At 35.9% G+C, this 24,389-nt stretch overlaps 1 protein-coding gene across 1 annotated transcript in view; it reads right to left on the reverse strand.

Moving 5' to 3' along the window:
- Nucleotides 1-24,389, reverse strand: part of KIF16B (kinesin family member 16B) — a 141,019-nt gene that overhangs the window by 47,599 nt on the left and 69,031 nt on the right. The window contains exons 18-23 of the mRNA XM_056487991.1: nt 17,731-17,784; nt 15,067-16,422; nt 10,809-10,967; nt 9,865-9,970; nt 9,285-9,335; nt 2,408-2,530 (exon numbers count right to left, since the gene is read on the reverse strand). Of these exons, the coding sequence (XP_056343966.1) occupies nt 2,408-2,530; nt 9,285-9,335; nt 9,865-9,970; nt 10,809-10,967; nt 15,067-16,422; nt 17,731-17,784 (1,849 nt within the window). The remainder of the gene's footprint in view (nt 1-2,407; nt 2,531-9,284; nt 9,336-9,864; nt 9,971-10,808; nt 10,968-15,066; nt 16,423-17,730; nt 17,785-24,389) is intronic.

Raw genomic sequence — 24,389 nt, forward strand, 5'->3', positions numbered from 1 at the left:
CATCATGTCTTTAAAGACAACACATAAAACTGCCACTCAAATGAAAGCTTTTTTGAAAATGAATCAATTCATATAGAATACTTAATAGCAGACTAGCACAAACAGCTCCATGACATATTCCTGCTGCAAAAGAAGGTGCTATCTTAACGCTAATACATTATCAGTTTCTTCCTGTTTTGAATTCTCTCCACTCGGTTCTTGTAGGACTCACTTAACATCTTTAATTAGCATCTGTATCCAGTGAAAGAACCTGAGTGGACTGAACATCCTGCAGGCCTACCCCCATGTCTGTATTGACAAGATGCTGAACCTGCACTAAAACAAAATGTTGTTGGATACTATGTTAGGGTTGATAAACTTATAAATTGACTGTGAAGCTGCCAAGGAAAGTGGAACTCATTCTCTCTCTTATGGCATATAAACAAAATTATCTTTACTACTGCATGTCACAAGAAGAAATTAATACATTTTTTATATACAGAAGTTTATTGTATTTGTTCGTTTATGTAACAACATGCAGGATTTAGCCACAAACACAATGACTAGAAACATCTGTTGAAGAAAATACCTTTGAGATACTTAGGATTCACAATTTTGGGGACTGTCTTAAAATTCAACTCGATCATCACCTGTCACTTTGTCAGGTTCCAAAGTGCTATGACATGCAGATAGGTCAGCGACCCATTTTCCCGAAAGCAAGAGAAACCTTGCTGAAGAAAGCCTATTTAGGACCTAGCAAAGGAAATGAGATTAGCAACACCTCAGTCCTTTCCCACAACTGACATATATTTCAGATGACCTGAAAATAAATTTGAACTAAGTGAAGTAAGGTTGAAATCAGGAATTATTTTTACAGTTCTTTTGACAATTATTTTGACAGTATTTCTGACCTATGAAGGAGATATTAAATGAATAGGTACATTTAATCTCCCCCCGCCACATTTTCCTCATTTTAAGGCAAAAAAACCTAAACAGACCTACTATTCCACGTGTTCTAATTTTCTATAGAATAACTGTAGGAGCTTCTGAAGATTAATACAGATCAAAGTAGAGCTGGGAGCTCTGCACAGAAAAGGTTTAAAATAGAAAAATTTCTGGAAGGTTTGGGGATTGTAGCATGGGGCTAAATCCTGACTACAGCAGAAGCAATCCATTGTGACACAGACCTGGAGGGAAAAAAGCATTAGCAGTTGATTGATTCATGTGAGGGAATGACTGTAAGAAATATCTCCAAAACTGCCAGACTGCACATAATACTCCTTCAACTGCTTCCTTTGTGCTAAGATCTTGTACAGACTTACATGGCTTTTACCAATGAAGGGAGAACACTTGGAAAAGAAATCCATCAACACATTCAGAACGGAAGCTACCTTTCACTTTTGCCATCTTCACTAACCATTACCTAGTCTAGTAAATCCCATGTGCTGAAAATTGAGTAGAAAAGTCCTTGTGGAAATTTCATGTGCACTTATTCGTCTCTCAGCATCTCCCTGGCTCCAGGCTTTCACTAGCCCCAAGAAAATCAAAGTTCAACAGGTAAAAGGAGGTATTCCACCCACAAATAGTGTGGTATGTTTCAAAATGAAAATTTAATTACCACAAAAAAAGCTAGAACTGCCCATCTTAATAAAAACCTTTTCAAAAGGGAACACAGTTCAAAAATGGTCCTTTATAAACATTGTGAGGAAGGTCACTCTTCCACCTCACAGCAGCTAACGAAGCATCTGGCAACACATTCAGTAAAGGAGGCTGCCAGTTCTGTCTCTGATACCATGTACATCAGTTATGGTACAGATATGTCCATGCACACTGAGAACATATTTTCAATTAGACCTTAGATCTTGCTTTGAAAAAACACTGGCTGCATACCAGAGGAGACAAAATTAATATGCTTTTGCAGCCGCAGCATTTCTGCGCAGAAAATCAACTAAGAGTTTGGAGAAGCAACACCTCGGAAATCCAGAGTGGAAAGAACCAGAACAACAAAGAGAGTCTGAAAGGAATCAAGCCTTTGTCATGCATATGTGCAAAATAGTTCAACAATGCTTTCAATGCTTTTGCTATTTCAGGTAAATATTTCAAATCTAAGCCTTTTCTATACCTGACACTTGCATCTCAATAAAGGGCTTTCCTATAACCAATATGTATTTAATCCTCATCTCTGGAACTCTTCAAATTGAACTGACATTGGCTCTGAAACTGCTTACCCCAAGAGTCTGGCCACTAGCCTCCTCTGTACAATCAACCCATCTGGAAAATGCTTGTCTTTATAGTGTCCTATACTGTGCATTCTTCTCACCTCTCTTATAAAACAGTATTGAGGTCAATTACATAAGAGAAAGAGAACCAAAACTGCACCTAGTGGAATGCACCTAGCATTAAAGAAAAGCAAATGGTAAGCACTTACCTTTATTTCAAACTCATAATGTTCATCCTTTCCCTGTCCACACAGGACATACCGTGGAATACTAATTTTAATTGGGTCCTTTAGGTCATCTGGATTTGCTCCCAGTGAACGACAGACCATCCGCTTTCATGTACATACCAAATAGAGAGAAGAAAGGAAAATCAAAATCACTACGTAGGGAAAAAAAAGAAAAACTTCACTGAAAATGAGAAAGTGTTCTTGGTCAGAGAAGCAGGAAAAGAGGAGGCAGAAATTACTTCTAAAATGAAGGAATTCTTTGAAAACAAAGTGGAATCTTGTCTTTTAAGCAAGCATATTTTTATGCATATAAGAATTAAGGTGAAGTGTATAAAAAAAAAATCCTTTATTTGAAAAGGCATTTTCAGCTTAGATATCAAAAACAAGGGAAAGCAGAGGACTTTTTATTACCTCCATTTAAAAAATTGTGTATTATTCAAGCTTTCACAGTTAACTCTAATTTTTGTACATATATATATAATTATTATTATTATATATAATAATAATAATAATAATAATAATAATAATAATAATAATAATAATTATTATTATTATTATTATTATTATTATTATTATTATTATTATTATTATTATTATTATTATTATTATTATTATATACATTTTATAACAAACATTTACAATATCATGCAAAGCTGCAGGGGTCTAGGCAATTCAGAAAGCTCTGAAACTTTAAAAGTTCAAACACATTTTATAATTAAATAAACAATCCACTGTCAGGACACATTCCTTCCATTTTTAAAATCATATCTGAATCCCAGAAAACTCAACTATGATAAATTTGCACAGTCTGGACAAAATAATCTAAAAATTTATTTCCAATGAGGGCTAATTCGTCTGACAGCCAGATGAAATATGTAACTCTGAAATTATGTAAAAAATAAAACATTTTTGCAACTGAAAATATTAATGCTTTGCAGTCACTATGCCCAAAAGTAGCATAAGCTTTTAGAGTAAGTACAGAAGTTGCCTTTAAGGAAGTCCTCTACTTGTGCCATTGAAGGTATTTGGTCTGCAAACCTTAATGAACTGGCACTTAAAAAAAAATAACAGCAGCATGACAAATATAAATTAACAACCAAAAAGACTGAAAAACTATCACTTTAACGTTATGACTATGTTATATATTTGTATTAAGCACTGCTATCCACCACTTGAGCTGTAACTGTATTCTCAACATTCATCTTCTTTGTAGCAACTCCCGGTGACTTCCACTACACATAAGACTGTGTAGGAGCTGGAGAAGTATTTGGAACTCATTCATAAAAACCTCTGCCTGTTACAGAGAGCCTTTTGACATGGTCATAGCTCTCAAGAAGAAGAGGCTGTTATTTCATTACCAGTCAATTATAAATGAAAATGTAATTTCCCTTAACACTAGTATTAATAAGAGTGAAAAAGAAAATACAAAGAAAGTGAATTTTTGTTCCACTAAGTTAATCTAGAGTATATTTAGCATAGCCTTTTTTTTTTTATTTTAAGAAACCATTTTAAAAGTTTATGTTTGAATGGGAAAATATTTTTAGCCACCTTTGTTTTCGCAACAAATATTGTCTCCTGTCCATTCTGCTCTTCTGTAATTACTACCCACATTACTGGCTTTTCAGCTAAAATTCATTTCTGAAGCACTGAAATGCAAGTTCTTTCCTACGGGGAAAAGAGAAGTTCATTCCCCTGAAAACAACATCATCTGTCTTAAAACAGCAATAAAACCATAAAGCCACTCTTAAAGCCACCTCTGTCAACACATAATTTATTGGCAGTAATTTTCAGAGAACTATACAAACAGCTAATAGGAAAACAACCCCAAACATGAAGTGTTGTGGAAAATGAGCCCTAATACATTAATAATGCTTTGATATTTATAAACAATGATCTTTATGTTTACATCGTAAAAATAGAAGAAATATTAGAATAAAATATACTGCTATGAAGCTCTTTTTCATGAAAGTGCAGAGTATTCATTGAGTTAGATTTTTTTTTAAAAGCACTGAAGAGAAAAAGCATTATTTGGAAACACAAGATGCAAAAACATTTAACTTTGGAGTGTAATCAGAAAAGAGATTGGTTGCAGAGATTGATGTCCTTTAACAGCCTTGATCAAGAGAGTTCAAAGCTGACTTTGGGCAAGGCCCAGAAGAAATGCCATAGTGATGTCAGTGAGGGAGCCACTTCTGAGCAGGACTGATGTGATGATACTACTCTGTCTACTCATCTGTGTACACATTATTTTATTAAAAAGCCCCCACAATTCTCAAAATAACATGACACATTTTGCTCATTTTTGGACTTCCTTAAGGAGGTAAAAATGTAACAATAAAAAATTCCATAATTCTTTATCCAAACAAGTGTTCATCCTTCCAGATATAACTTCCCTACCCAATACAAGCTATTTCTTTTTAAATCCCATGTGAGTTACATTATCATGTCCTAACATATGGTAAAAACAAACAGGAAATGTTCTTATACTAAGAGAGAGACTGAAGTCTAACTCTGTGTAGTAGATTTCACCTCTGCTTGGCAATATGCTTACAGAATTTAGAAATTCAGATTAGATACTACTGTTTTTTCTGCCAAGAACCGTCTTCCCCAAACAAGGCAGATGGCATATTCAAGCAACAGGATTGAAAAGATATTCAGCTCCCCTTACAAGGAAAGAAACAAAAGATAGGAGACAACAGCTTATTTACTATTCAAACATCTGACAGTGCTAACAGGTAAAATACCCCTTGTCCTACACTAGAGGAAAGCCTCAGCTAATGGAAATATTCTACTAATACCCAATAGCTCCATTTTTTTTCGAGATGTAGTAATAAACAACTGTAAGAGATGCAATCTCACAGCATCAACAACCCCATTAGTAAGCAAGCAGAGAATGATGAAATTAAGGCCAAGAACATTACATGGACAGAACTCTAGAGTTAAACTCACTCCATCTGTCAGGCAGTGTCCCCAGTTGTCAACTACTTAGCTGGAGCATAAGAAACGTGCACACAGATGGCAGACCCCCCCAAAACATCTGTCTTGCCACAGCAGCATGACCAAAGGTTGAAATGCTATTTAAAGCACGACTCCTTTTGCACTTGTGGCAAATTTTGATATGAAAGTGCAATAAACCTTAAATATAAACTCTGAAGAAGAGTTGTCAATGCTAATATTCCCAAAATTTTACATATAAAAGCTGTAAGCATCTGTAGTATTAAGACTATACAGTGAAAATAAGATTTAAAAAATCTGCAGATGTGTTGAAATATTGCGATCAAGAGCATGAAGTAAATGAGGAGCATGAAAAAAAGAATCAAAAAGATTATGGAAAAGACAGTCAAGGAGGAACAGAGAACACATTAATGAAGATAGATAATACATGGAAGGAGCTAGAAAACAGTCAAAATGGAAATTATAAGACAGAGGGGTAATTATAGTTTTCATCCACCTACCATATAACATAGAAGCACTTAATTTCCTCACTTTGCCATTAAAAAGCATTTCAGAGATGTACAAAAGGCAAGCTCTCAATAATTATTATTGCTTAGGTGAGTGTACAGAGCCTGTGGTATTTCTTTAGAGCTCAATGGTCCCTTTTCTCTATTGATTAAAAAAAGCGGGGGGGTGGGGGGGGGTGGGGGGGGAAGGGAAGGATTTTATCAATATTTATTAGCCTTTTATTTTGAATGTATCTAAACTTATTTGGATTTCAAATAGTCAAATGCATAATTAGCCATAAGGCTTCTTCACTTGAACTGAATGTTAATTTCCAGATTTCCAAAGGGATATGCAAACTGCTTTGAAGAATTGATGGGATGACTGTCAGCTGAGTATTTATTTCTTTTTCACAGTATTTAGAAAAAACAATTCCTGAATCAGGTCCAACCTTGCTCCTTTTAGAAAACACAAGCTCATTTTTTGTGCACTTCTCTTCGTCTGGCAAAACTGCACAACATATATCATTCAAACTGTACAACCAAAGGCTGTCAAATTGTGATCACTGGCATGAAGCATCCAAATTATTAGGTGCAGAAAAAAAAGATATTATTTTCCTAAAAGAGATCTATATGAGTAGTTGCAAAAACAAGACTCCTATACACAGTCTGCTTAGCATAGTCTTTCACTGATGTATACAGCAGTACGTGAATGTCACTTAATGAAGGTTTATATTATTTTTATATACATTATTATTTTTTATCATACTTTCATAGAGTAAGTAAACCAGGTCAGCTAACCCAGTTTGAAATTTACAGGACAATTGTACTCCATTTGAAAAAACTAATTTATTTTTATCTGAAGTCCAGTCCAGCGAAATCTGCATCAAATCATCTTTCAAGAGCTGGTGATTTAAATAAACATAATCATCCAAACAATCAAACTTCTCATGTTGCTACAAATTCTTTGAGTGAAGTGTTTGTTATAGGTAAATATTGTGAGTAAGTCATCTTAAGCAGAACCCAGAAGTTGAACATTCTGTCCAGCAAAGCCAACTTGAATCCCCTTTATAATGCCGATAGGAACCTCACGAAATACTGCCAAGGAACTCTGGCAGGTGCCTTGTTCAGCTGACAAAACAACAACATACAAAATGGAACTGAACAAAAGCAAGCAAGCAGGTTCTGGGTCCGGTTTTCTGCAACTGCCAACAGCGAGCCAACAGATACCTTTCAACTCCTCCATCCTAAAAGAAATTTGAGGTAAAGCACATATGAAAAATTCCAATACTTTTTCCAGAGAATAGACCTGAGGTTTCAAAAAGACAACAGGAAAAGGAAGAAAGTTCTGTCCTAACACTAAACTGTTTTCTAGCTTTTATTTTTTTTTTCCCCAACAGTATGCAAATTCTTCAGGGGGCTTTCTCACAAAGGCTTTCTCACAAAGGCATCAGAGATCTGCTTATGCACATTGTGACAGCCTCTTGCAGTGGATTGGCTGAATGATCTTTTCAGTATGAGCTTTAGCACCAAAACTAGTCTGGGATCTGTCTTGATTCATGCCTGACTTGAGGAACACATTTACTTGCAAGTTTCTTATAAATGGCAGATTTTTTATTAATGCTACTGCTTGGGCACATCTCTCACTTCCATCACACAAACTTCCCAACTCCTTAATTTGTTTAGAAACCACTGCACTGCTGACCAGCTGACTATTGGTATCTCTGTAAAAGCAGGAAAAACTTTAAAAATATCCCAAACTGGAAGCATGTTTTGGTCTTGCATCAAAACAAGAAGCTATTGACTTAAAAGAAACCAAATCAGAGGCATTGTGTGTTGGAAGCTGAGAATTACTAGACTGGTCTTCAACAATCTGTTGCACTGTCTTTAAAGGGCTCTTATCTTTTTAAGTTTTTGTTTCAGAATGCACATTAGACTGAGAAAAGAGAAGGCACAATATGCTAAAGCCAGTTTGATCATTAGACCCATTAAGGATCCTGCAGAAGACATCTGCTTCAAGTGGGAAAAATCAGATTCAGTTTTTGAGCTGTAACAATCTGGAGAAGTAATTATTTTATCTTCACAATGACTGAAATTTTCAACCTTGTGGAATGAATAAGCCACATTAATAAAGTCAGAACTATGTAAAGAAGTAGATAAAAAATTCTGACATGGAACATTCCTACTCTTTAAAGTATTAGTACTTTTATAATGAATTTAACTACTTTTAATGTCACATGACAAGCAAAGCTCTCCTGCTCTGAGTTACTCCTTTCATTTTGAAACACCTTCTCTGATGTACAAGGGGAGGAGATTCTTCCAGAACTGGAAATAAATCCAGCATCTCTGTATATTCCTTCTGTCTCTTACGGTCTCTTACTCCTGCATTCTCTCCACACAACTCAGAAGCACAACTACCATCTTTAGACAGAAATGGAAAACCATAGTGTGGCTGCCACTGTTGACTTTTCTGTTAAAAATTCCAAAAGAAGAAAATAAAAATGTCTTTGTAAAATCTTTTGACCCGAACATTTCTTAAACTGAGGATTGATTTTGATTAGATTTATACAATCATTCAAAAATCAGTACAATCAAGAGAGAGAGAGAGAAAATCCAACAGAAGTGACTGATATCTGATTAAGGAATAGTTGAACTTTTCAACCCATTCCTGCTTTTTGTTTATACAGTATACATTTCACTTGGTTTATATTTGCTTTACTCAAAAACCCCAGCAAAGTCAACAGGCAATGCAGAAATTTATAAGCCCTTAATTTTTTTCCCACACATGCACAAAAAACTAATCCCACAGCAGCCAAGAGAGTGCAAAAATCCAACACAGCTGAAAAACAACAGTGTTAAAGAAGTTCAAATTCAAGATGTTCAGCTCTCCTATTGTTACAGTTTAAATCCATGAAGGTATTTAGCATTTACTCACCAAGACAGTAACTGTGTTTCAACTGTGTTAGACAACTAAATATGATGCGAAGGGTCTAAGGTTTAAAAATACATAAATACATGTACAAATCCTTCACGACACACAGTCTGCCTGGTTCTCCTTGCTAAATTACAGACAGTTCATCATGAGTCAAAAATGTTCTGAATTCAGACAATCATTAAATGTTCATTAAATGCTTTTCTCCTCTAAAAATAATGAAAGGGATACTGCTCCAGATTAAGAATCATGGCAAAACAATGAAGAAAGATCCATCTTAACACCATACCTTTCAAACAAGGAAAATCTAGGTCCAATCTGAAACAAAATCACTTTGATTCCAGCTGGTAAGATGCACCACTATCTCTGTTAGCCATTAATCTTGCTGTGAATTCAAAATTCTAATTATGCAGCTAAACATTATGAAATTTAATTACAGGGCATGCCATAATTTAAGACAATCATTTCATTCTGACAAATTATGACCTACCTCATACTTCAACTTGCGTTGCATAGTGCTGTTATTATGCCTCTCATTATCCTAAGCACAAAAAAGGTACAGGAGGTTATTAAAAATTGTCTTTCTTGTATAAGTTAATTTAAAAGTATTCCAAGGAAGAGACATTCTTTATAACAGATTAAAATATCAATCAATTTTTATTAAACCACTGGCTTAGAAGTCAATAAACCCACTCTTTGGATCAATTAGATCACCAGTTTTTGAACAGACATTTGTTTGCAGGTATGAAATTCCATCCAGAAAAACATTAATTTTCATCAATTAAATTTTTTCTAACATAAAACAAAATTTTATCCGCAAGCTTCTTATTGTCATTTACACACTCTTTCCTACCAACCCCCCCCCAGAATACAATAGAAAAATGCCACTGGAAATAAAAATATTATTAAAATTTTAAAAACTGATATTATAGCTCACTTACTGTTTACATTTTTGATAAATTAAAAGTAAGCAAACACAGAAAAACATGAAAATTACTGAATGACAAAACTAAATCAGTCGTTAGACATGGTCCATTGAAGGTCAGGATGCCTCATCCATTTCTGCTCACCTTGAAACTTTCTGCAGACCAGGACGCACTAACATGATTATACTCAGCTTTATGATGAATATTCTGGAGCCTTCTCTGCACTTCTTGTTCAATGAAGGCATTTATCCTTTAAGATACAGAAAAGTATGTGTATGCATGGAAAAATAATGCATTTTTACATAAAAATCAAAATATACTAAAAGGCTTTTAGAAATGCTTTTAACCCTAAGTACTGCACAGTTCTTAATTGGCAGGCTTAATGTTTAGATGAGTTTTATCCCTCCTTAAGGAAGGAATACTGACTTTTAAATGAGTATTCATCTAACAGGCAAAGGTTAAAAATTCGTTATTAATTAAACAAATTACTAGACCACAGGTTCAGCCATGGCTATGAGTGTAGCTCTACACACAAGAGGCAGTGAGGCTACAAGTGATGAAGAAAGAAGAAGGTGGGGGTCACATTTTAGTAACTTAACAGCCTGCCTTCAGTGCTGCTGCAATATCAGCAACTTGGGCTAGTAAACGTTTGGTCTTCAAACAGAAGGGATGCTCCAAGAGCTGGTACTAACAACTGCTATGTGTAAGTATAACAAGGGCAGAGATTAAAGATTTTAGTGATGCCAGGCAGCTGTCCTTTTAAAAAGGGTTTAAGACCATTAAATTTACTTTGTTGCCTTAAGCATATATGAAGCAAAACCATATAGACAAGTAACTGTAAACTCAAGAACTATTTAAATACCTTTCAGCCTACAGCTTCCCAACCCTGTATTTTAAAACAAACTGCACAGGAGCAAAAGCTGAGGCTATTGGTTACTTACAATAGAACATAAATTTAATTTCCAGACCAGTCTTCCAGTACAATCACAGTATTTAAGTCAAATCCAACCCTGGCAGAATGGTCTTTCAAAATTATTTTTTTCTGAAGCTATTGTTTGCATTCCATTTCAGGAATGCAGGTTACCTACCTATCATCAACCAGTGGGGCAGCAGGTGGCTGTGGTTTTGTTGGGCTGGCAGGGGAAGTGCTATGGGAGAGTCTCTCATCTAATACTCCATGGTTTCCTTTCTGAGCTGCATCACCCTCATATATTTTTTGCTTCAGCTGCTGAATTTCCTGGTCCAGGCTATAAAGATATTGTAACATGTAATTTGCTTTGGTTTAGAGTTGATTCACATAGTTCTGACGAGAAGTAATGTGCCCTGGTATACATGTAGGTAAGACTGTAGATGCTAGCATTTATGAAGATTTAAAAAACATAATTCTGCTTTAAGCATATTTAGATAGGAAAATAGAGACAGCTCAAAACCACATTCCAAGAGTAGCATTAAGTCAAATAAAACAACTTCAATAACTTCCATCACAAGAGTTATCTAAATCTGTACGTTAAATATTAAATCATAAGACCTCATCTATCTATTAGAATCACTTGAATAAATTCTCATTTTTACAGAACTCTGTAAGTGACCTCAGATATTATCTTCCATTGTGAAAGTGAATGAAGAAATGAAGGGCAAAAATATTAAAAACTCAAAATACAGCAGTAATAAAAAAAAAAAACCAAAACAAAGAAAACCTAAAACATTGATGTGGCAAAACTTCTCTATAAGAAAATCTTTAAATGGTGTACTACACATGTATGTTTTCCAGTTGTTCCAGTTTTACTTTTGAGAATTCACCAAAATAAAAATATAGTATTTATTTTATATATACAGGTAAGAAATCATCTTTTGAAACCTCCATGCATTCTTTATCAAATAAATTTAATTCCACCCAGATTTATGCACAGAATACAATATGTAAAATTGGGTACTGTGTTTCTGACTAAAAATGCCTGAAGCATTTTCTTGGAAATAAGAAGCACTTATTGCAATATTCATCACATTAAAACAAAGTAATCTGCAGAACATCCTTTTCAGTTGTAAAGTAGCTGAGATTAGATTAGTAACACAGTAATAATCTTCCCCATTTTCATTAAAAATTTTTGTCTCTAAAAGTAATTGTTTTTCTAGAGATTACTTAGAAATCAAATATTAAAAGAAAATAAATTCTTGCAAAAACAGGAGAAACTATGCAATGCTGGGCTTCTACCACTTCTGCTACAATTGTATATATCTAAATTGAAGTGCAATTCTATATTCTTTCCTGCGGGTTAAATGAGAAAATTAGAGAAATGATGAATGCTGAGGCTTATGCTGAATTGTTACTTCATTTTTAGAGTGGTTTTTGCAGCACTGCCAGAAGTCATCTATTTCTTTTGATTAGCAGCAAAACAATCTTGTGTCCTGAGGGTAAGTGGATGAAAGATGGCTGATGTATACAGGAAAGTATTTGCATCCATGGAAAATCAATTTAACTACAAAAATCAGATTTACATTGAAGGAACGAAGTTTAGCTCTTGGTTTGTAAACATCCTACTATGAGAAGATATCACTTATACAGCTACAAACTTCGTCTTGTGATCCACCAGTAAGCACACTGAACTGTGCCCTCCCACTTGCCTCAAAGATGGCTCTGAAGGTGCTTTATGTTCATTCTAGTGCCCCAAACCTCTGCCAGTAAAGCCAAAACGTGTGTGTATGTGCCAGTTTAACTTCAAATTATCTTTTGGGGGTCATCCCTATTGCCTTGGGGTGATTCATAATGATATTGAATACCATCATTATCTGTGCTAAAAACCGTTTCTATATCTTTAAGATCTTGAAGCCACAGACCTGAGTGTTGGGTGGGATCGGGGGGTGCAGGCATTTTAAAAAGCTCACCACCCAAGTTTTTTCACAGCTTTTCACAGCATGGTATTTGCCTTGCTGGTTCCTTGGTCTTTGCTTAGGCAAAGCCTTTTTTTTACTTTTTAGTTTGTTTTTTTTTGCTCAGAGAGAAACTGCAGTAGCAACGTTTGAGCTGCCTTGAGAATGAATTCTGCAGCTGTTTGTCCAAAAACCTGTGGCTTCAATCCAGCTGCCATGCCTGCTCTGCTGTGCCTTGCCATGGGGAAGGAAGCTCTTCATCTGCCCCTGGAACTGCTCCGTGAGGCTCCTGCCTTCCTGAGATAGATCTGAATAGATCTGACACCATCTTGTCTGAGTCTGGCAGAGCATGAAGCCATCCCAACAGGTCTGTATCAGAATGGGTATTCTCCAGCATTTCGGGTCTGTCTTTTTTTCAGTGGGGTGGTGAGGTCTAGTAGTTCGATATCTAGCAGTTATTTATTCCCCCCCCCACCACTGGCATTCTTCTTCTTCATAAATCGTTGCCTTTTCACTTTCTTCTATTAGTATTATTTTCTTATTGGTGGAAAGGGATTGTTGGAACTCTTAAAGGAGATAACTCATTCCAGAGCATGCTCCTTTAAATTATCTCAAACCGAAATACCTGTAGGTGAAAGAATTTTGAGCTTCTATATGATTCAAACAACTAAAAACCATTGTATCTAGTTATGATGGACTGACACTTGTATAACACTTGAAATGAATATTGCATTTAAACATTTTCAGAGTTAACACTGATGTGAACCAGAGCACAAAATTACATAATGGGATCTAGATAAACAATAAAAAAAAATACGTAATTCATATGCTTACTACGGCATCATATACTGTGAAATGTAAACTCAAATACAAGACCAATAAGTAGCCTGAAATGTTTAACATATTCTCATATATCTTAGATCTTTCTCTTGCCTCAACACTCACAAAAACATACTGAATTGAATTATTCAGGCCCATGGGCTATTCACTGAAAGACTTCAAAGTTTTATTTAGCCTGTGCAAGAGGACTTTGAAGTAAACAAGGAAAAAACACAATTAAAAAAAAAAAAAAAAAAAGAGACAAAAAAATGAAGAGATCTTTTTACTTCCTTAGTATCTTCTCCAAATCTCAGTTTTCTGGCTGACAACATTTTTTTTCACTTATCACACAACTCTATTTTTGTGGAACCTCCAGTTGTTTATAGTTCATTTTAGTTAAGTGAGATGCTTAGTATAGAAAATGATATTTTATGTTCATGACAATTTTGGAAAATAAGGACAATATACACAAAATGATGAATCAGTATTGCAAAAGCTTAACTAAAAGCCAAACAATGTAGCTATAAATATTGAAAAAGTGACCTCTACACAGTCTATATAAAGCAGGTCTTCTGATAATGATTTAAAAGGAACAGAATACAGAAGAGCTCTCCAATTTGGCTACAGGCAAGTTTCTTCTTTTAGATGGTTTCTCCACATCTGTTTGAAGAGCTTATAAAAAATATTCAGATAAATTAGTGAAATATTTAAAAAACAGATGACAAATGCTACCTCAAGAAAAAAAACCTCATTTTTTTCACTGATATTCACAGGTTTTAAAGCTCCAGTATAAGCAAATCAGATAGTACATTCAAAAATGGCAATTCTGCACTTTTTCCATACTGCAGGGATTGAACACATTAATCTTAATGAATTTTTGCTCAGGTCAAAAAAAACCCCCAAAAGATTTCTTCCTCTTCTTCCACAGAAAAAGATCCTTCCCCACCTGACTGACTTTTTTCTCTGAGCATCCCGTTCTCAGGCTAAATGTTACACTACAAGATATCTTGAGTATAACCCATGACATTGCTTCTGTGCCTAAAAGGGACTGTCACCACACTGGGCAGTATTAAAGCCTCTGTGTATTTTCCAATAAGCTTAAAAACCAACATCAAATTTTACAAGGATATGGGTCTAGCTTATTTTTATTTAGCCTTGAAAACAGGGCTATTAAAAAATTAAACATTTACCCCCATTTACTTTTAATACCAGAAGGGTTCAGTTGAGAGAGACAGTTGGCAAGTTTACTGTCCAAATCTTGAACAAACATCTAACTTGTCACTAATAAAGAAAAAATGAAAAAGTTACACAGAAAGAATTTAAGAGAAAAAGGTTGTTAGATGGTATATGTGTTGCAAGGGCAGAGAATAAGGATGTCTGAGCTTTCTACATAGGTAAAACAATTTATGTACTGTGATGGGTAATGCAAATAATATCCTGCTGAGGATGGGATAAGCATCCAAACATACCAGAACTTAGTTAGTGAGCAAGAAACCTTCAAAAAGCAGTAGAGTTTCAATTCCGGATAAACTGCTTGAAACTCATGAAGAAACCAAAGCACTGGGACACTGAACAAGTTTCAGTCTCAACATCCAAGGTATAAAATTCTTCCCCTTTTGTGGACAGGTTCTGATAAATGGAAGATACTGCAGCACTCACCGTTCTCGGTCTTGTTCAAGAGCTTTCTGCTCAGCTTCCAGACTTGCCTGCAGCCCTGCCTGTTCGCCACAGCTGTCGTTCAAGGTGGCCAGCTTCTGTTTCTGCTCTTCAATTTCAAAGTCTATGGTGGAACGACGCTGCAAAGCAGAATGCCTCCTTTCTAACTTAGCAACAGCTTGCTCCAGTGCCTCTCTCTGCTGCTTTTCCCTTGATTCAAGGATTTCTTTCTCCTTTTTCCGAACCTTTCCTTCCTGCCGGGCTACGTTGGCTGTGAATTCAAAGGTTTCTTGAAGCTGCTGCAGCTGATTTGTGCTAGCCCTATACTGTGCAAGCTGCTCTTCTTTTTCTTCTATTTCTTTCTCTATTTGATAGAGAGTATTATCTAACCCTAACAAGCCCCTATCAAGGACTTCAGAAGCTCTTTGTTTTTCCTCTAGCAGAGCTGGCAAATGATTACTCTTCAGGTACTCAAGCTGGCGTACTTTAGATTGGAGCCTGTATTCCACTGGCTTTATCTTGTCAACTTCTTCAGCCTTGAGTATGGCATCCACAAAATTTTCATCATCTCTATTGAGATTTAAATGTTCTTCATGTGCAAATTTTAAGTGTTCCAGAGCTCTTTTTTCATCTACTATTTCCTTTTCTAGGTGATCCATTTGTTGAATTAAATCTTTTTCCAAAATAGCCAACTGTTCCAGCTGTTTCCTTTTAAACTCCAGAAAATCATGCTGTGCTTTCTCTAACTCTTCATGGTTTTCATCACCTTCAGATCGGGCTTCCTTGACTTTCAAAAGAGATTCTCTGATCTCTTCAAGATCTCTTCTCTCTTCTTCTACTCTTTGCACATCCCCTCTCTTCAGGAGCTCTATCATGACCTGCTTCTCTCGAAGCTGTTCCTCTAGGTGAGCCACCAGCATCACCTGTTCTCTTTCCTGTTCTTCAAGTCTCTTTTTTTCTGATTCCAGCTTAAGATACTGCTCATCTTTTTCCTTTTTTAGTTTTTCTAGTTCACGAAAAATCTGCATTTTCTCTACTTTTTCATTATGATTAAGTTCTTGTAGTCGCTGCAACTCCTCTTTCACCCGGTCAAAAATTTCTTCCTGCTGCTTTTTCTTTTGAAGCTCTATCTCCTGTTGTTCCCGTAATCTCTCTTCTTCAAATTTTTCTTTTTCAGCCAGCAAATCCTTTAACCTGCTTTCAATGTGAACACTTCTTCGTTTCAAACTCTCCTCCTGTTTTCGTATTTGCAGCTGAACGATTTCTGTCTCTTTGCGCTGTGACTCTACTTCTTGCTGCATTCTTACAAGTTCTGCTTTGTCAGATTTTTGTTTTTCTTCCATCTCTTCTATTTGTTTCCTACAGTAAAACATTTACATGAAGTTAAAAAGCCTTGGACTAAGATTTTTGACTATATATAACTTTATTTTTTTAATAGTTTTGTTTTGCTACAGGTTAAGATGCTTCATTGCTTGGAAATGACTCAATGCATGAGACAAATCAAAAAGATATTCATAGAGTCTGTGTCAGTATAAAAAGCTGTGGATACATAAATTATAAGAAGACATTATATAGCACTTATGTTATTAAAAAATTAGACTGTATTAGTTCTTTCAAATCCCATAAAAATATTAAGAGAACATATCCATGTACACAGTGCATAGTAAATATGTATTTTTGTTTACATACATATAGTCTCATGCACAAAAACTTGTATAGAAGGACTTGATTAGCAATTTGCCTCACCAAATTTAAGCCAACAGATGAATTAAAAAAATGTTTTCACTTTAGGTAACTCCAACTGAATTAGTGATAAACAGGGTTACAAGATTTAAGGCAAATTATTACATCCTGTGTAATCACTCTTACTTGAGGGTTACCATTATCCCCATAATACAAGTAGAGACAACCTGCAAGCTGACTGCTTATTTTGCCAGAAGAATTAAAGTACAAGCAAATCAATTTCTGCACAATCTGAATTCAAATTCCACCAACATAAAAAAAAAGGATAAATATCAGTTGCATTTGTTGTAACTATGTCGCGTTAGTTCTGAATAGTATCTTAGGTGCTTAAGTATTTTTCTGAGTTTACTTCACTTAGTCCAATTGCATTAAGAGCTCTGTCAAAATGAAGCACACCATCTAAAGCTGAGAAATGTTTTCAGCCTGTGAATCTAATCAGTGATGAGATCTGTAAGAAGGCACAGCTATCCGTGGTCCTAGCAGGTCTGATGAGCCAAAAAAACTCAACTCCGTTTGGCAGCCAGTAATAATGCTTTCTTTTGTATTCCACACCAACTTCCACATAATGTTCGGAAAAGCATGATGAGCATGCCCATTCCACATCACAGTTTGATGTAAGAGAAGCAGAATGTAACACGTGAGTTTCTTCTATCACAATTCAGTCCAAAGACGAGTAAAAATAAAAAGAGGTATTAATTAAGAATGCAATTTGCCACCTTTTAAAGTAAAACCACAAAAATTAAGAGCAAGGGTAATATATTGTATCTACACAGTCTATCCAGAATTTCTTTGCTAAATATCAGTTAGCTCCAATTCAGCTATTCAGGATCATCTTGCCGTGATTCCAAATTCATGATTTAAGAGTCTATAACTTGTATATACAGACATACATACACACATAAAAACCACAGAGAACAATGTTACCTTTTACTTTCTAATTTTTCAAGCTCCTCTCGTTGCTGTCTCTCGAATTCTAGCCTGATTAAAAACATAAAGAATACAGCAAAAAGTTTGTTTCCTGAGTATCACAAAAATAGGAAGACATGATATAATTTTCTGTCTGTTTTGATGACAATGATACAAATGAAGTTTTGTAAGACTACTTTCTACAAGAACAGAAAATAGATCCTTCATTAAGGTTACAAATTAGGTATCATGCTGACATGAGTATAAATAGAAAAAAAAATTAATTTCTGGGGAAAAAGTATTTTAAAAGTACAAGACATATAGATGTTAGCATAGCCTCTGTGAGTAAACTACATGCAGACATGGCAATCAATAAATAGAAATTTAATTTCTCTACCTTAGACAGATCGGTCCTTTTACAGGGAAAAGACTGCCATGGGAGGCAGGGGGAAACAGAGTGATCAATTGAGAAAGGAATTGATAGAAAAAACATATTAGCAGTACAGAATACTTTAAAATCAACAGCACTTTGTTTTATCGGAGGTTAAACTGGTTAGATTCATAGAACATTTACCACATTACATCTCAGAAGAAGAATTCAAGTAATTATTCTTTCTAAACACATTTTTCAAATGCCAACGACAGCTAAAGTAATTCTCTTCATCCTATGGTTTATTAACTTAGCCACTTCTGAGAAGGGAAAGGGCTGCAAAACTACAGTAGTGTGTGCTCATAGTTCTGCCATTTTCTTCCAAGAAAAAGAAAAAAGTCCCAAATACTCCTCAGATGTAATCAGTAGGGTTGACAAACCCCAAACAGCACAGAACACAATTCAAACCCATTCATTTAAAATATGTTGAGATTTTAATGTATTTAGTTTGACAAAGTTTTGGATAAGCACAGGAGAGCATTTTATGCAATTTTTTAGTATCAGCTTTTATTACAGTTGTACACAAGTGTTTTTCTTAATTTAATTTGAAATGTTTCTCTTTCATTTAAGGAACTTTTCAATACCAAATATTAAAAAGGCAGAAAGAACCTATAAATGGAATAAATTATTCAACCAAATACACACATATTCAGTTATTTCAGGCTTGTTACAGCATAAGGATATGTGGGTTAGACAAAAAAAAATGCATGCAACAAAAAGAAATTGCCCTTGGAAATATGCAAATAGTACACTAATAATCTAATGTTATAAAGCTATTGTAACAAACTGTGATTCCTTATGTTCAAGAAGCATCTTTCTAATGGCAGCAATATGGGAGAATGACTACTTTCACAAATTCCAGATTTAATTTTTCCCCATTTCTCACAAATTCATTTCAAAAACTGTCTTCTACAATCCCTAAGCTATTAGCCAATGTAGATTTTTATACCCAGATCCAGGCATTTCATGTAACTTTCATGTAACTGTCTCACCAGAGTCCCATCACACTTGCATTAAACTAAGGTGGGACTTTACAGCAAAAGGACAGGTGATTGTAACTAGTATTTTCAATTTGATCACAACTGCTGCAGCAACAATGCTGCAGAAATCCACAAAGTGGATGCAAAATCCATAGCATTGAAAAGGAACAAGCAGCAATCTTGGAGGCTTTCAGGAATCAAAAACTTAATCCAGTCGTTAACACGTGCTTTGGGTTTTCCTTCCTCCCTTTTTTTTTTATTAGAGCTATACCTCAAAATTTCTGTTTGGCTGTGATCTGCTATCTGAAATTCATAGATTTTAGCTATCACTTACCTAGGGCTTGGCTGATAAAATGGCATCATTATTTCAGTCCAAAATAATATAGACCCTGGAGAATACAGCTCTGGCTTGTAGAAATGCAGGTTTCCTTTAAGTGCTATCAGATGTAGACCATCTTTGATCTACACAGTTGGTCTAGACAGTCAGCAAAGAACAATTTGACTGTATTCCCATGCTTAGTTAAGCCACAATGAAGGAAAATGTTAGATCAGCTAACATAACATGCAAAGAGAGCAAATCCAGAGCAAAACCTTTTGGTGTTTTGACTGGCCTATAAAACACAGAATTTTTTTTTTATAAGCATAAAAATGGTAACTAACTTTTGCCTGAGATCTAATACAAAGAAAATGAACCATCACAGCAATCAGTCTGGTATAAAAACAGATGAGTGATTAAAAATTCTGTGAGCTTCTCTTAGAGGAATTGTCCCTAAAACATTCAACAGTGGCTTTAGGACAATCAGTTTTACCTTAGACTGAAACGAAGCCAGAGGTGCCTAAAAAGTTGTTCAGGAAAAAGGAGTGAATTGTGCAAAACTGGTTCTTTCTTCAGCAAAAATGGTTCTTTCCCAAAGCAAAATATGGATCATTACTACTCTAGTCAACAGCCTCCAAACGCAACACCGTGGTGTTTTATAAATGCATGTTTAATGCATTTTAGACCACAAAATACAAAGACAAAAGCTATTGCTACCTGGAGACGCCTAAGATGGTCTGAGCTCCAATGAAGGCTCTCCAGCAATGAGATTATTCACGGTGTCTCCATTCTCTAAGGTGCTCACACTGCAGCCTTTCTTCTGCAGGGGTAAGAATGATGCCAGTCTTCCTTAGCTGGCTGCCTATTTTCTTAATATATTTAGGAACTCACCACTTTTGAGACCTCTGGAATATCTGCTTCAAAATCATTGTGGGCTCAAATTATTACAGGACAGGAGAGAATCTGAGGAGGCAGGACAGGCTTCTTTAAAAAGCTACTACGAAAAAGAAACCTCAGCAGCACAAAGGAAAAAAACTAAAACCACAGAGGCTGTAACAGATCACTGCCAGTTTAACGAAGTACATATGCAAGACTGATGTTTTCGTGCTTAGCCTATCCTAATAAAAATCTTTTTCACATAACCTCTACTCCCTTTATTCATGTGAGCACTACTGTGAATAGAAAAAGCATATTAGCTTGAAATTAAAAAGAAACACACAGATATTAAAGACCAGAATCTACTCTTTCTTCTTTTGTAGATCTATCACAGAGGAACTTAATCTGATCAGTGTTGAATTAAATAGACACCATTTTCCTGGAAAGTGTGTCATATCCAGTGATAACAGCAGTGTAGATAAGCTGCAGAGAAAGGAAGTCAGTTCTACTAGCACAGTATTGTAGTAGCTTAATTTGCACAGCACAAAAATGCAATCTGATTCTACATCTGTTTGGAAAGGCTGAGTACTGCCTGGACTACAGAGATGTTACAACACCGGTCAGTATGCCAATTAATGAGATTAATTTTTAAAAAAAGAACAAACAAAACCCCCCATACTAAACTGTCAGAGACTGAAATAGTTCATGCCTCAAACACTGATAAAAAGTTTTGCTCATTGTAACAAAAACTGTATAAATAAGCCACAACCAAAGAAGCCTTCCTGAATATACTTGACAGGGACTTTGGACCGTGAATTAAACCACTAAGATTTAAGGCCACATCCATGGGACATTCACATGGCAGGCAGCTGAGGGGGTGTCATAATCCATCAAAGACCCCCCAAAAGCCATTCTTGAAGCTAACTCCCCCCCACCAGGGAAAGGCCTGGGTTTTCCTACCTAGCCTGAGCGTATATTAAGCCATTGGATTCTATGCTTTTTGGAGGGACCTTTACCACCAAGAAGACCAGCTGGAGAGAATCAACAGAGCATCACTGGGATCCATGGAACGGTGATATTTTCCTTATTTTGTCTATGTCAAGCCCTTTCTGTCCTAGCTATTCTATTTCTTTCTTTCTCTCTCTGTCTCTCTCTCTCATATTTACTGTCAAATAAAATCCCTAATATTGTCACTGGCATATGGTCTTGTTTGCACCTTAATTCAGGCAGAGGCATTTCTAAGAACTTTAATAACCAGATCATGATATAAACCCGTGACATAGACCCAAGACAAGGATTCTCATCAGTAGTTTTACATTTACATTATCATGTAGCTAACAAAAGGTCCACAAATTAAATCTTCTGCATAAATCTACATGCAAAATTCCATTTTATCCAACAAGCTTGTTATCTGAAGCAGAGTTCCATGACAAGAGATTAAAGACAATGACTGGGAAAAAGTAGAACAAAGAATTTTGCACATTAAGCCAAAATTTTATGCAACAAGTTTGTTTCCAACATATGGGAAATCAACAGACAAAAAGCCACATGCAAGAAAAGACCATCTGAAAACACTATTAAGGACAATGATGGTTTTCACATGGAAAAGATACAGTAAGCAAGATCCATCATGCTGCTTTCACAACTGAAGGTAATACTCCACAGGCTCTTCTGCCATTGACTGCTAAAGATGCTGGATCTTATCAGAATCATTATTGCAACTTACAAAAATTGCAAATTTAGCAACCTCTTCAGGTTGTTAATAATGAAACTGGAAGAAAAGACTATATTGACAACAGGCAGAATGCTAGTCAGCCGCAAAAACTGCATAGAAAAAAACCCAAAGGGCCAGCTACTGAATCCTGAACTGCACTGGAGGTCAGCAGTATAATGTCATATTGAGAGAAAGTGATATTCCAATCTATTGTAGGAAAGGGTCATAGCATTGCTCCTGATCAAACAAACAAACAATCCTCAACAAACTAGATTTCATGTAGGATATTCTTTTCCATTCTGTACTTTTCCAGAATGCAAGATGCTCCACCCCATTTCTTGTGTACAATTACCCTGCCTTTGATAATCAGAGATATAATTTATTGTTTCATCCAAGCTGAACATAGCCACCACTATGAAGAATAACCACTGTAATACTTGCTTGGCAGTATTCTTAGCTGGAAGTAGAGAGTTTGGAGTCTGCCTTATTCAAAACATATTTAACTTACATTTATCCCAGCCCCCTGTTACCCTTAAAATAACACCTTCTGAACAATTATCTCTTTGTGACAACCTCACTACACAATCAGAAAAATTCCTGTGCTGTTTCAAGAGGAGATCCAAAAAAGCAGCATTAGCATCAAAATAAATAAACTTAAAGTTGTCAGGGTACTCCAGCCTAAGCTGAAAAGCTGCTGTTGCCTAATTGCTGTCCATAAAGATGTATCAATTACAGAAAGTGTTTTCTTCTACCTGCATTTGCAGCAGTATAAAAGCAGAAATAACTAACATTTTGAGGTTCAGAGTTTTTTGCAGGGTTGGGATTTTTCTGAAGGGTTTCTTAATTGGTTTTGTTTTTTGGGGGTTTTTTTTGGTTTGGTTTTTTTTTGGGGGGGTGGGGTGGGGAAGGGTTCACATATGTGTTTTTTTTAAATCACTGATCTATTAGGACAACTCTCATCTCCACACAGCATAAATCATGTATATTCTTAGGTGTGGTATCAATTATATGAAATGTGTCCTGGGCTGCATCCAAAGCAGCATGGGTAGTGATCCAGGGAGGTGACTCTGCTTGGGTGAGACCCTACCTGGAGCGCTGTGCCCAGTTCTGAGGTCCCAGCACATCAAGGACATGGAAATGCGGAAGAATGTCCAGCTGAGGGCCACAAAGATTGAGGGCTCAGATGTCTGGGCACCTCTTCCATGCAGACACGGGAGAGAACTAGGGTTGCTCAGCCTGGGGAAGAGAAGGCTCTAGGGAGAGCTCACTTCACCCTTTCAGTACTTGATTGGGAATGGGGACAGATTATACAGCAGAGCTGCTGCAATAGGACAAGGGGTAAAGGTGTTACACTAAAATAAAGTAGATTCAGAATAAATTTAAAGTTTTTTACAATTAAGGCGGCACAAATTGAAATTACCCAGAGAGGTGGTGGATGCCCTGTGCCTGGAAACATTCAGCGTCAGGCTGGATGGGGCTCTGAGCAACCTGGTCTAGATGAAGATGTCCCTGCTCATGGCAGGGGAGGTTGGAACTTGGTGACTTTCAAAGATCCCTTCCTATTACATTTGGTAAAACCTTACAAAAGAAAGGCCTTACAAAACATGGTTCTTGTTACTCTGGTTAAGTGTAGCTAACAGCTAGCCTGATAAATTCCCATGAGAAAGGAATTGTAACACTGAGAATCAGCTTGTATTTCAGTCTATTCCTGTGGGAACAGATTGCACCTGTGAGAAGAAAGACTCCTACCCATGTGAAATTGGTCTTTACCCAGGAGAGAAGTACATAAACATGGTTAGAGAAGAATGTTTTGATGGACATTCCACTAAGCATTACCATATAAACATGAGCTGCATGCAATAAAGATTCAGCATGGTGCACAAAAAAACAAGTGTCTCTGTTTCTGCTGTGACACCTTCCAAGCCAAATGATTCTATGATTCAGAAGCTTCCTCACTCAGAAAAACATATGCATGTTACAGCAAGTACAGAACAACTTCAGATAGGTTTATTGCTCACAAGCAACTGACCTAGCCTTCCTTATGCATTATGAGCCTTAAGCAAAATCCTTTGTTGTGTTCACAAATTAAGCAGAAAAAATATATAGTTCTCCAGTACAGCTCACAAATATTAACTGAATGCAGACTAGGGGAAATATATCAATAATTAACCCTCTGTTTATAGTTTTTAGTTTAATAAGACACAAGCATAAAGTGTTCAGGAATGTTATGAGTATTTCACCTAATTTTCTTCTCAATTTCAAGAGCAAGAGTACTCTTACAATCACACCCAAGAAAGGAAAATTCACACGAAAAGTTAAATGGAAAAATGGCAATGTATTGAAAAATTGCTGCATACATTG

This window comes from Oenanthe melanoleuca, chromosome 3, assembly GCF_029582105.1.
Source record: "Oenanthe melanoleuca isolate GR-GAL-2019-014 chromosome 3, OMel1.0, whole genome shotgun sequence".
NCBI classification, from domain to species: domain Eukaryota; kingdom Metazoa; phylum Chordata; class Aves; order Passeriformes; family Muscicapidae; genus Oenanthe; species Oenanthe melanoleuca.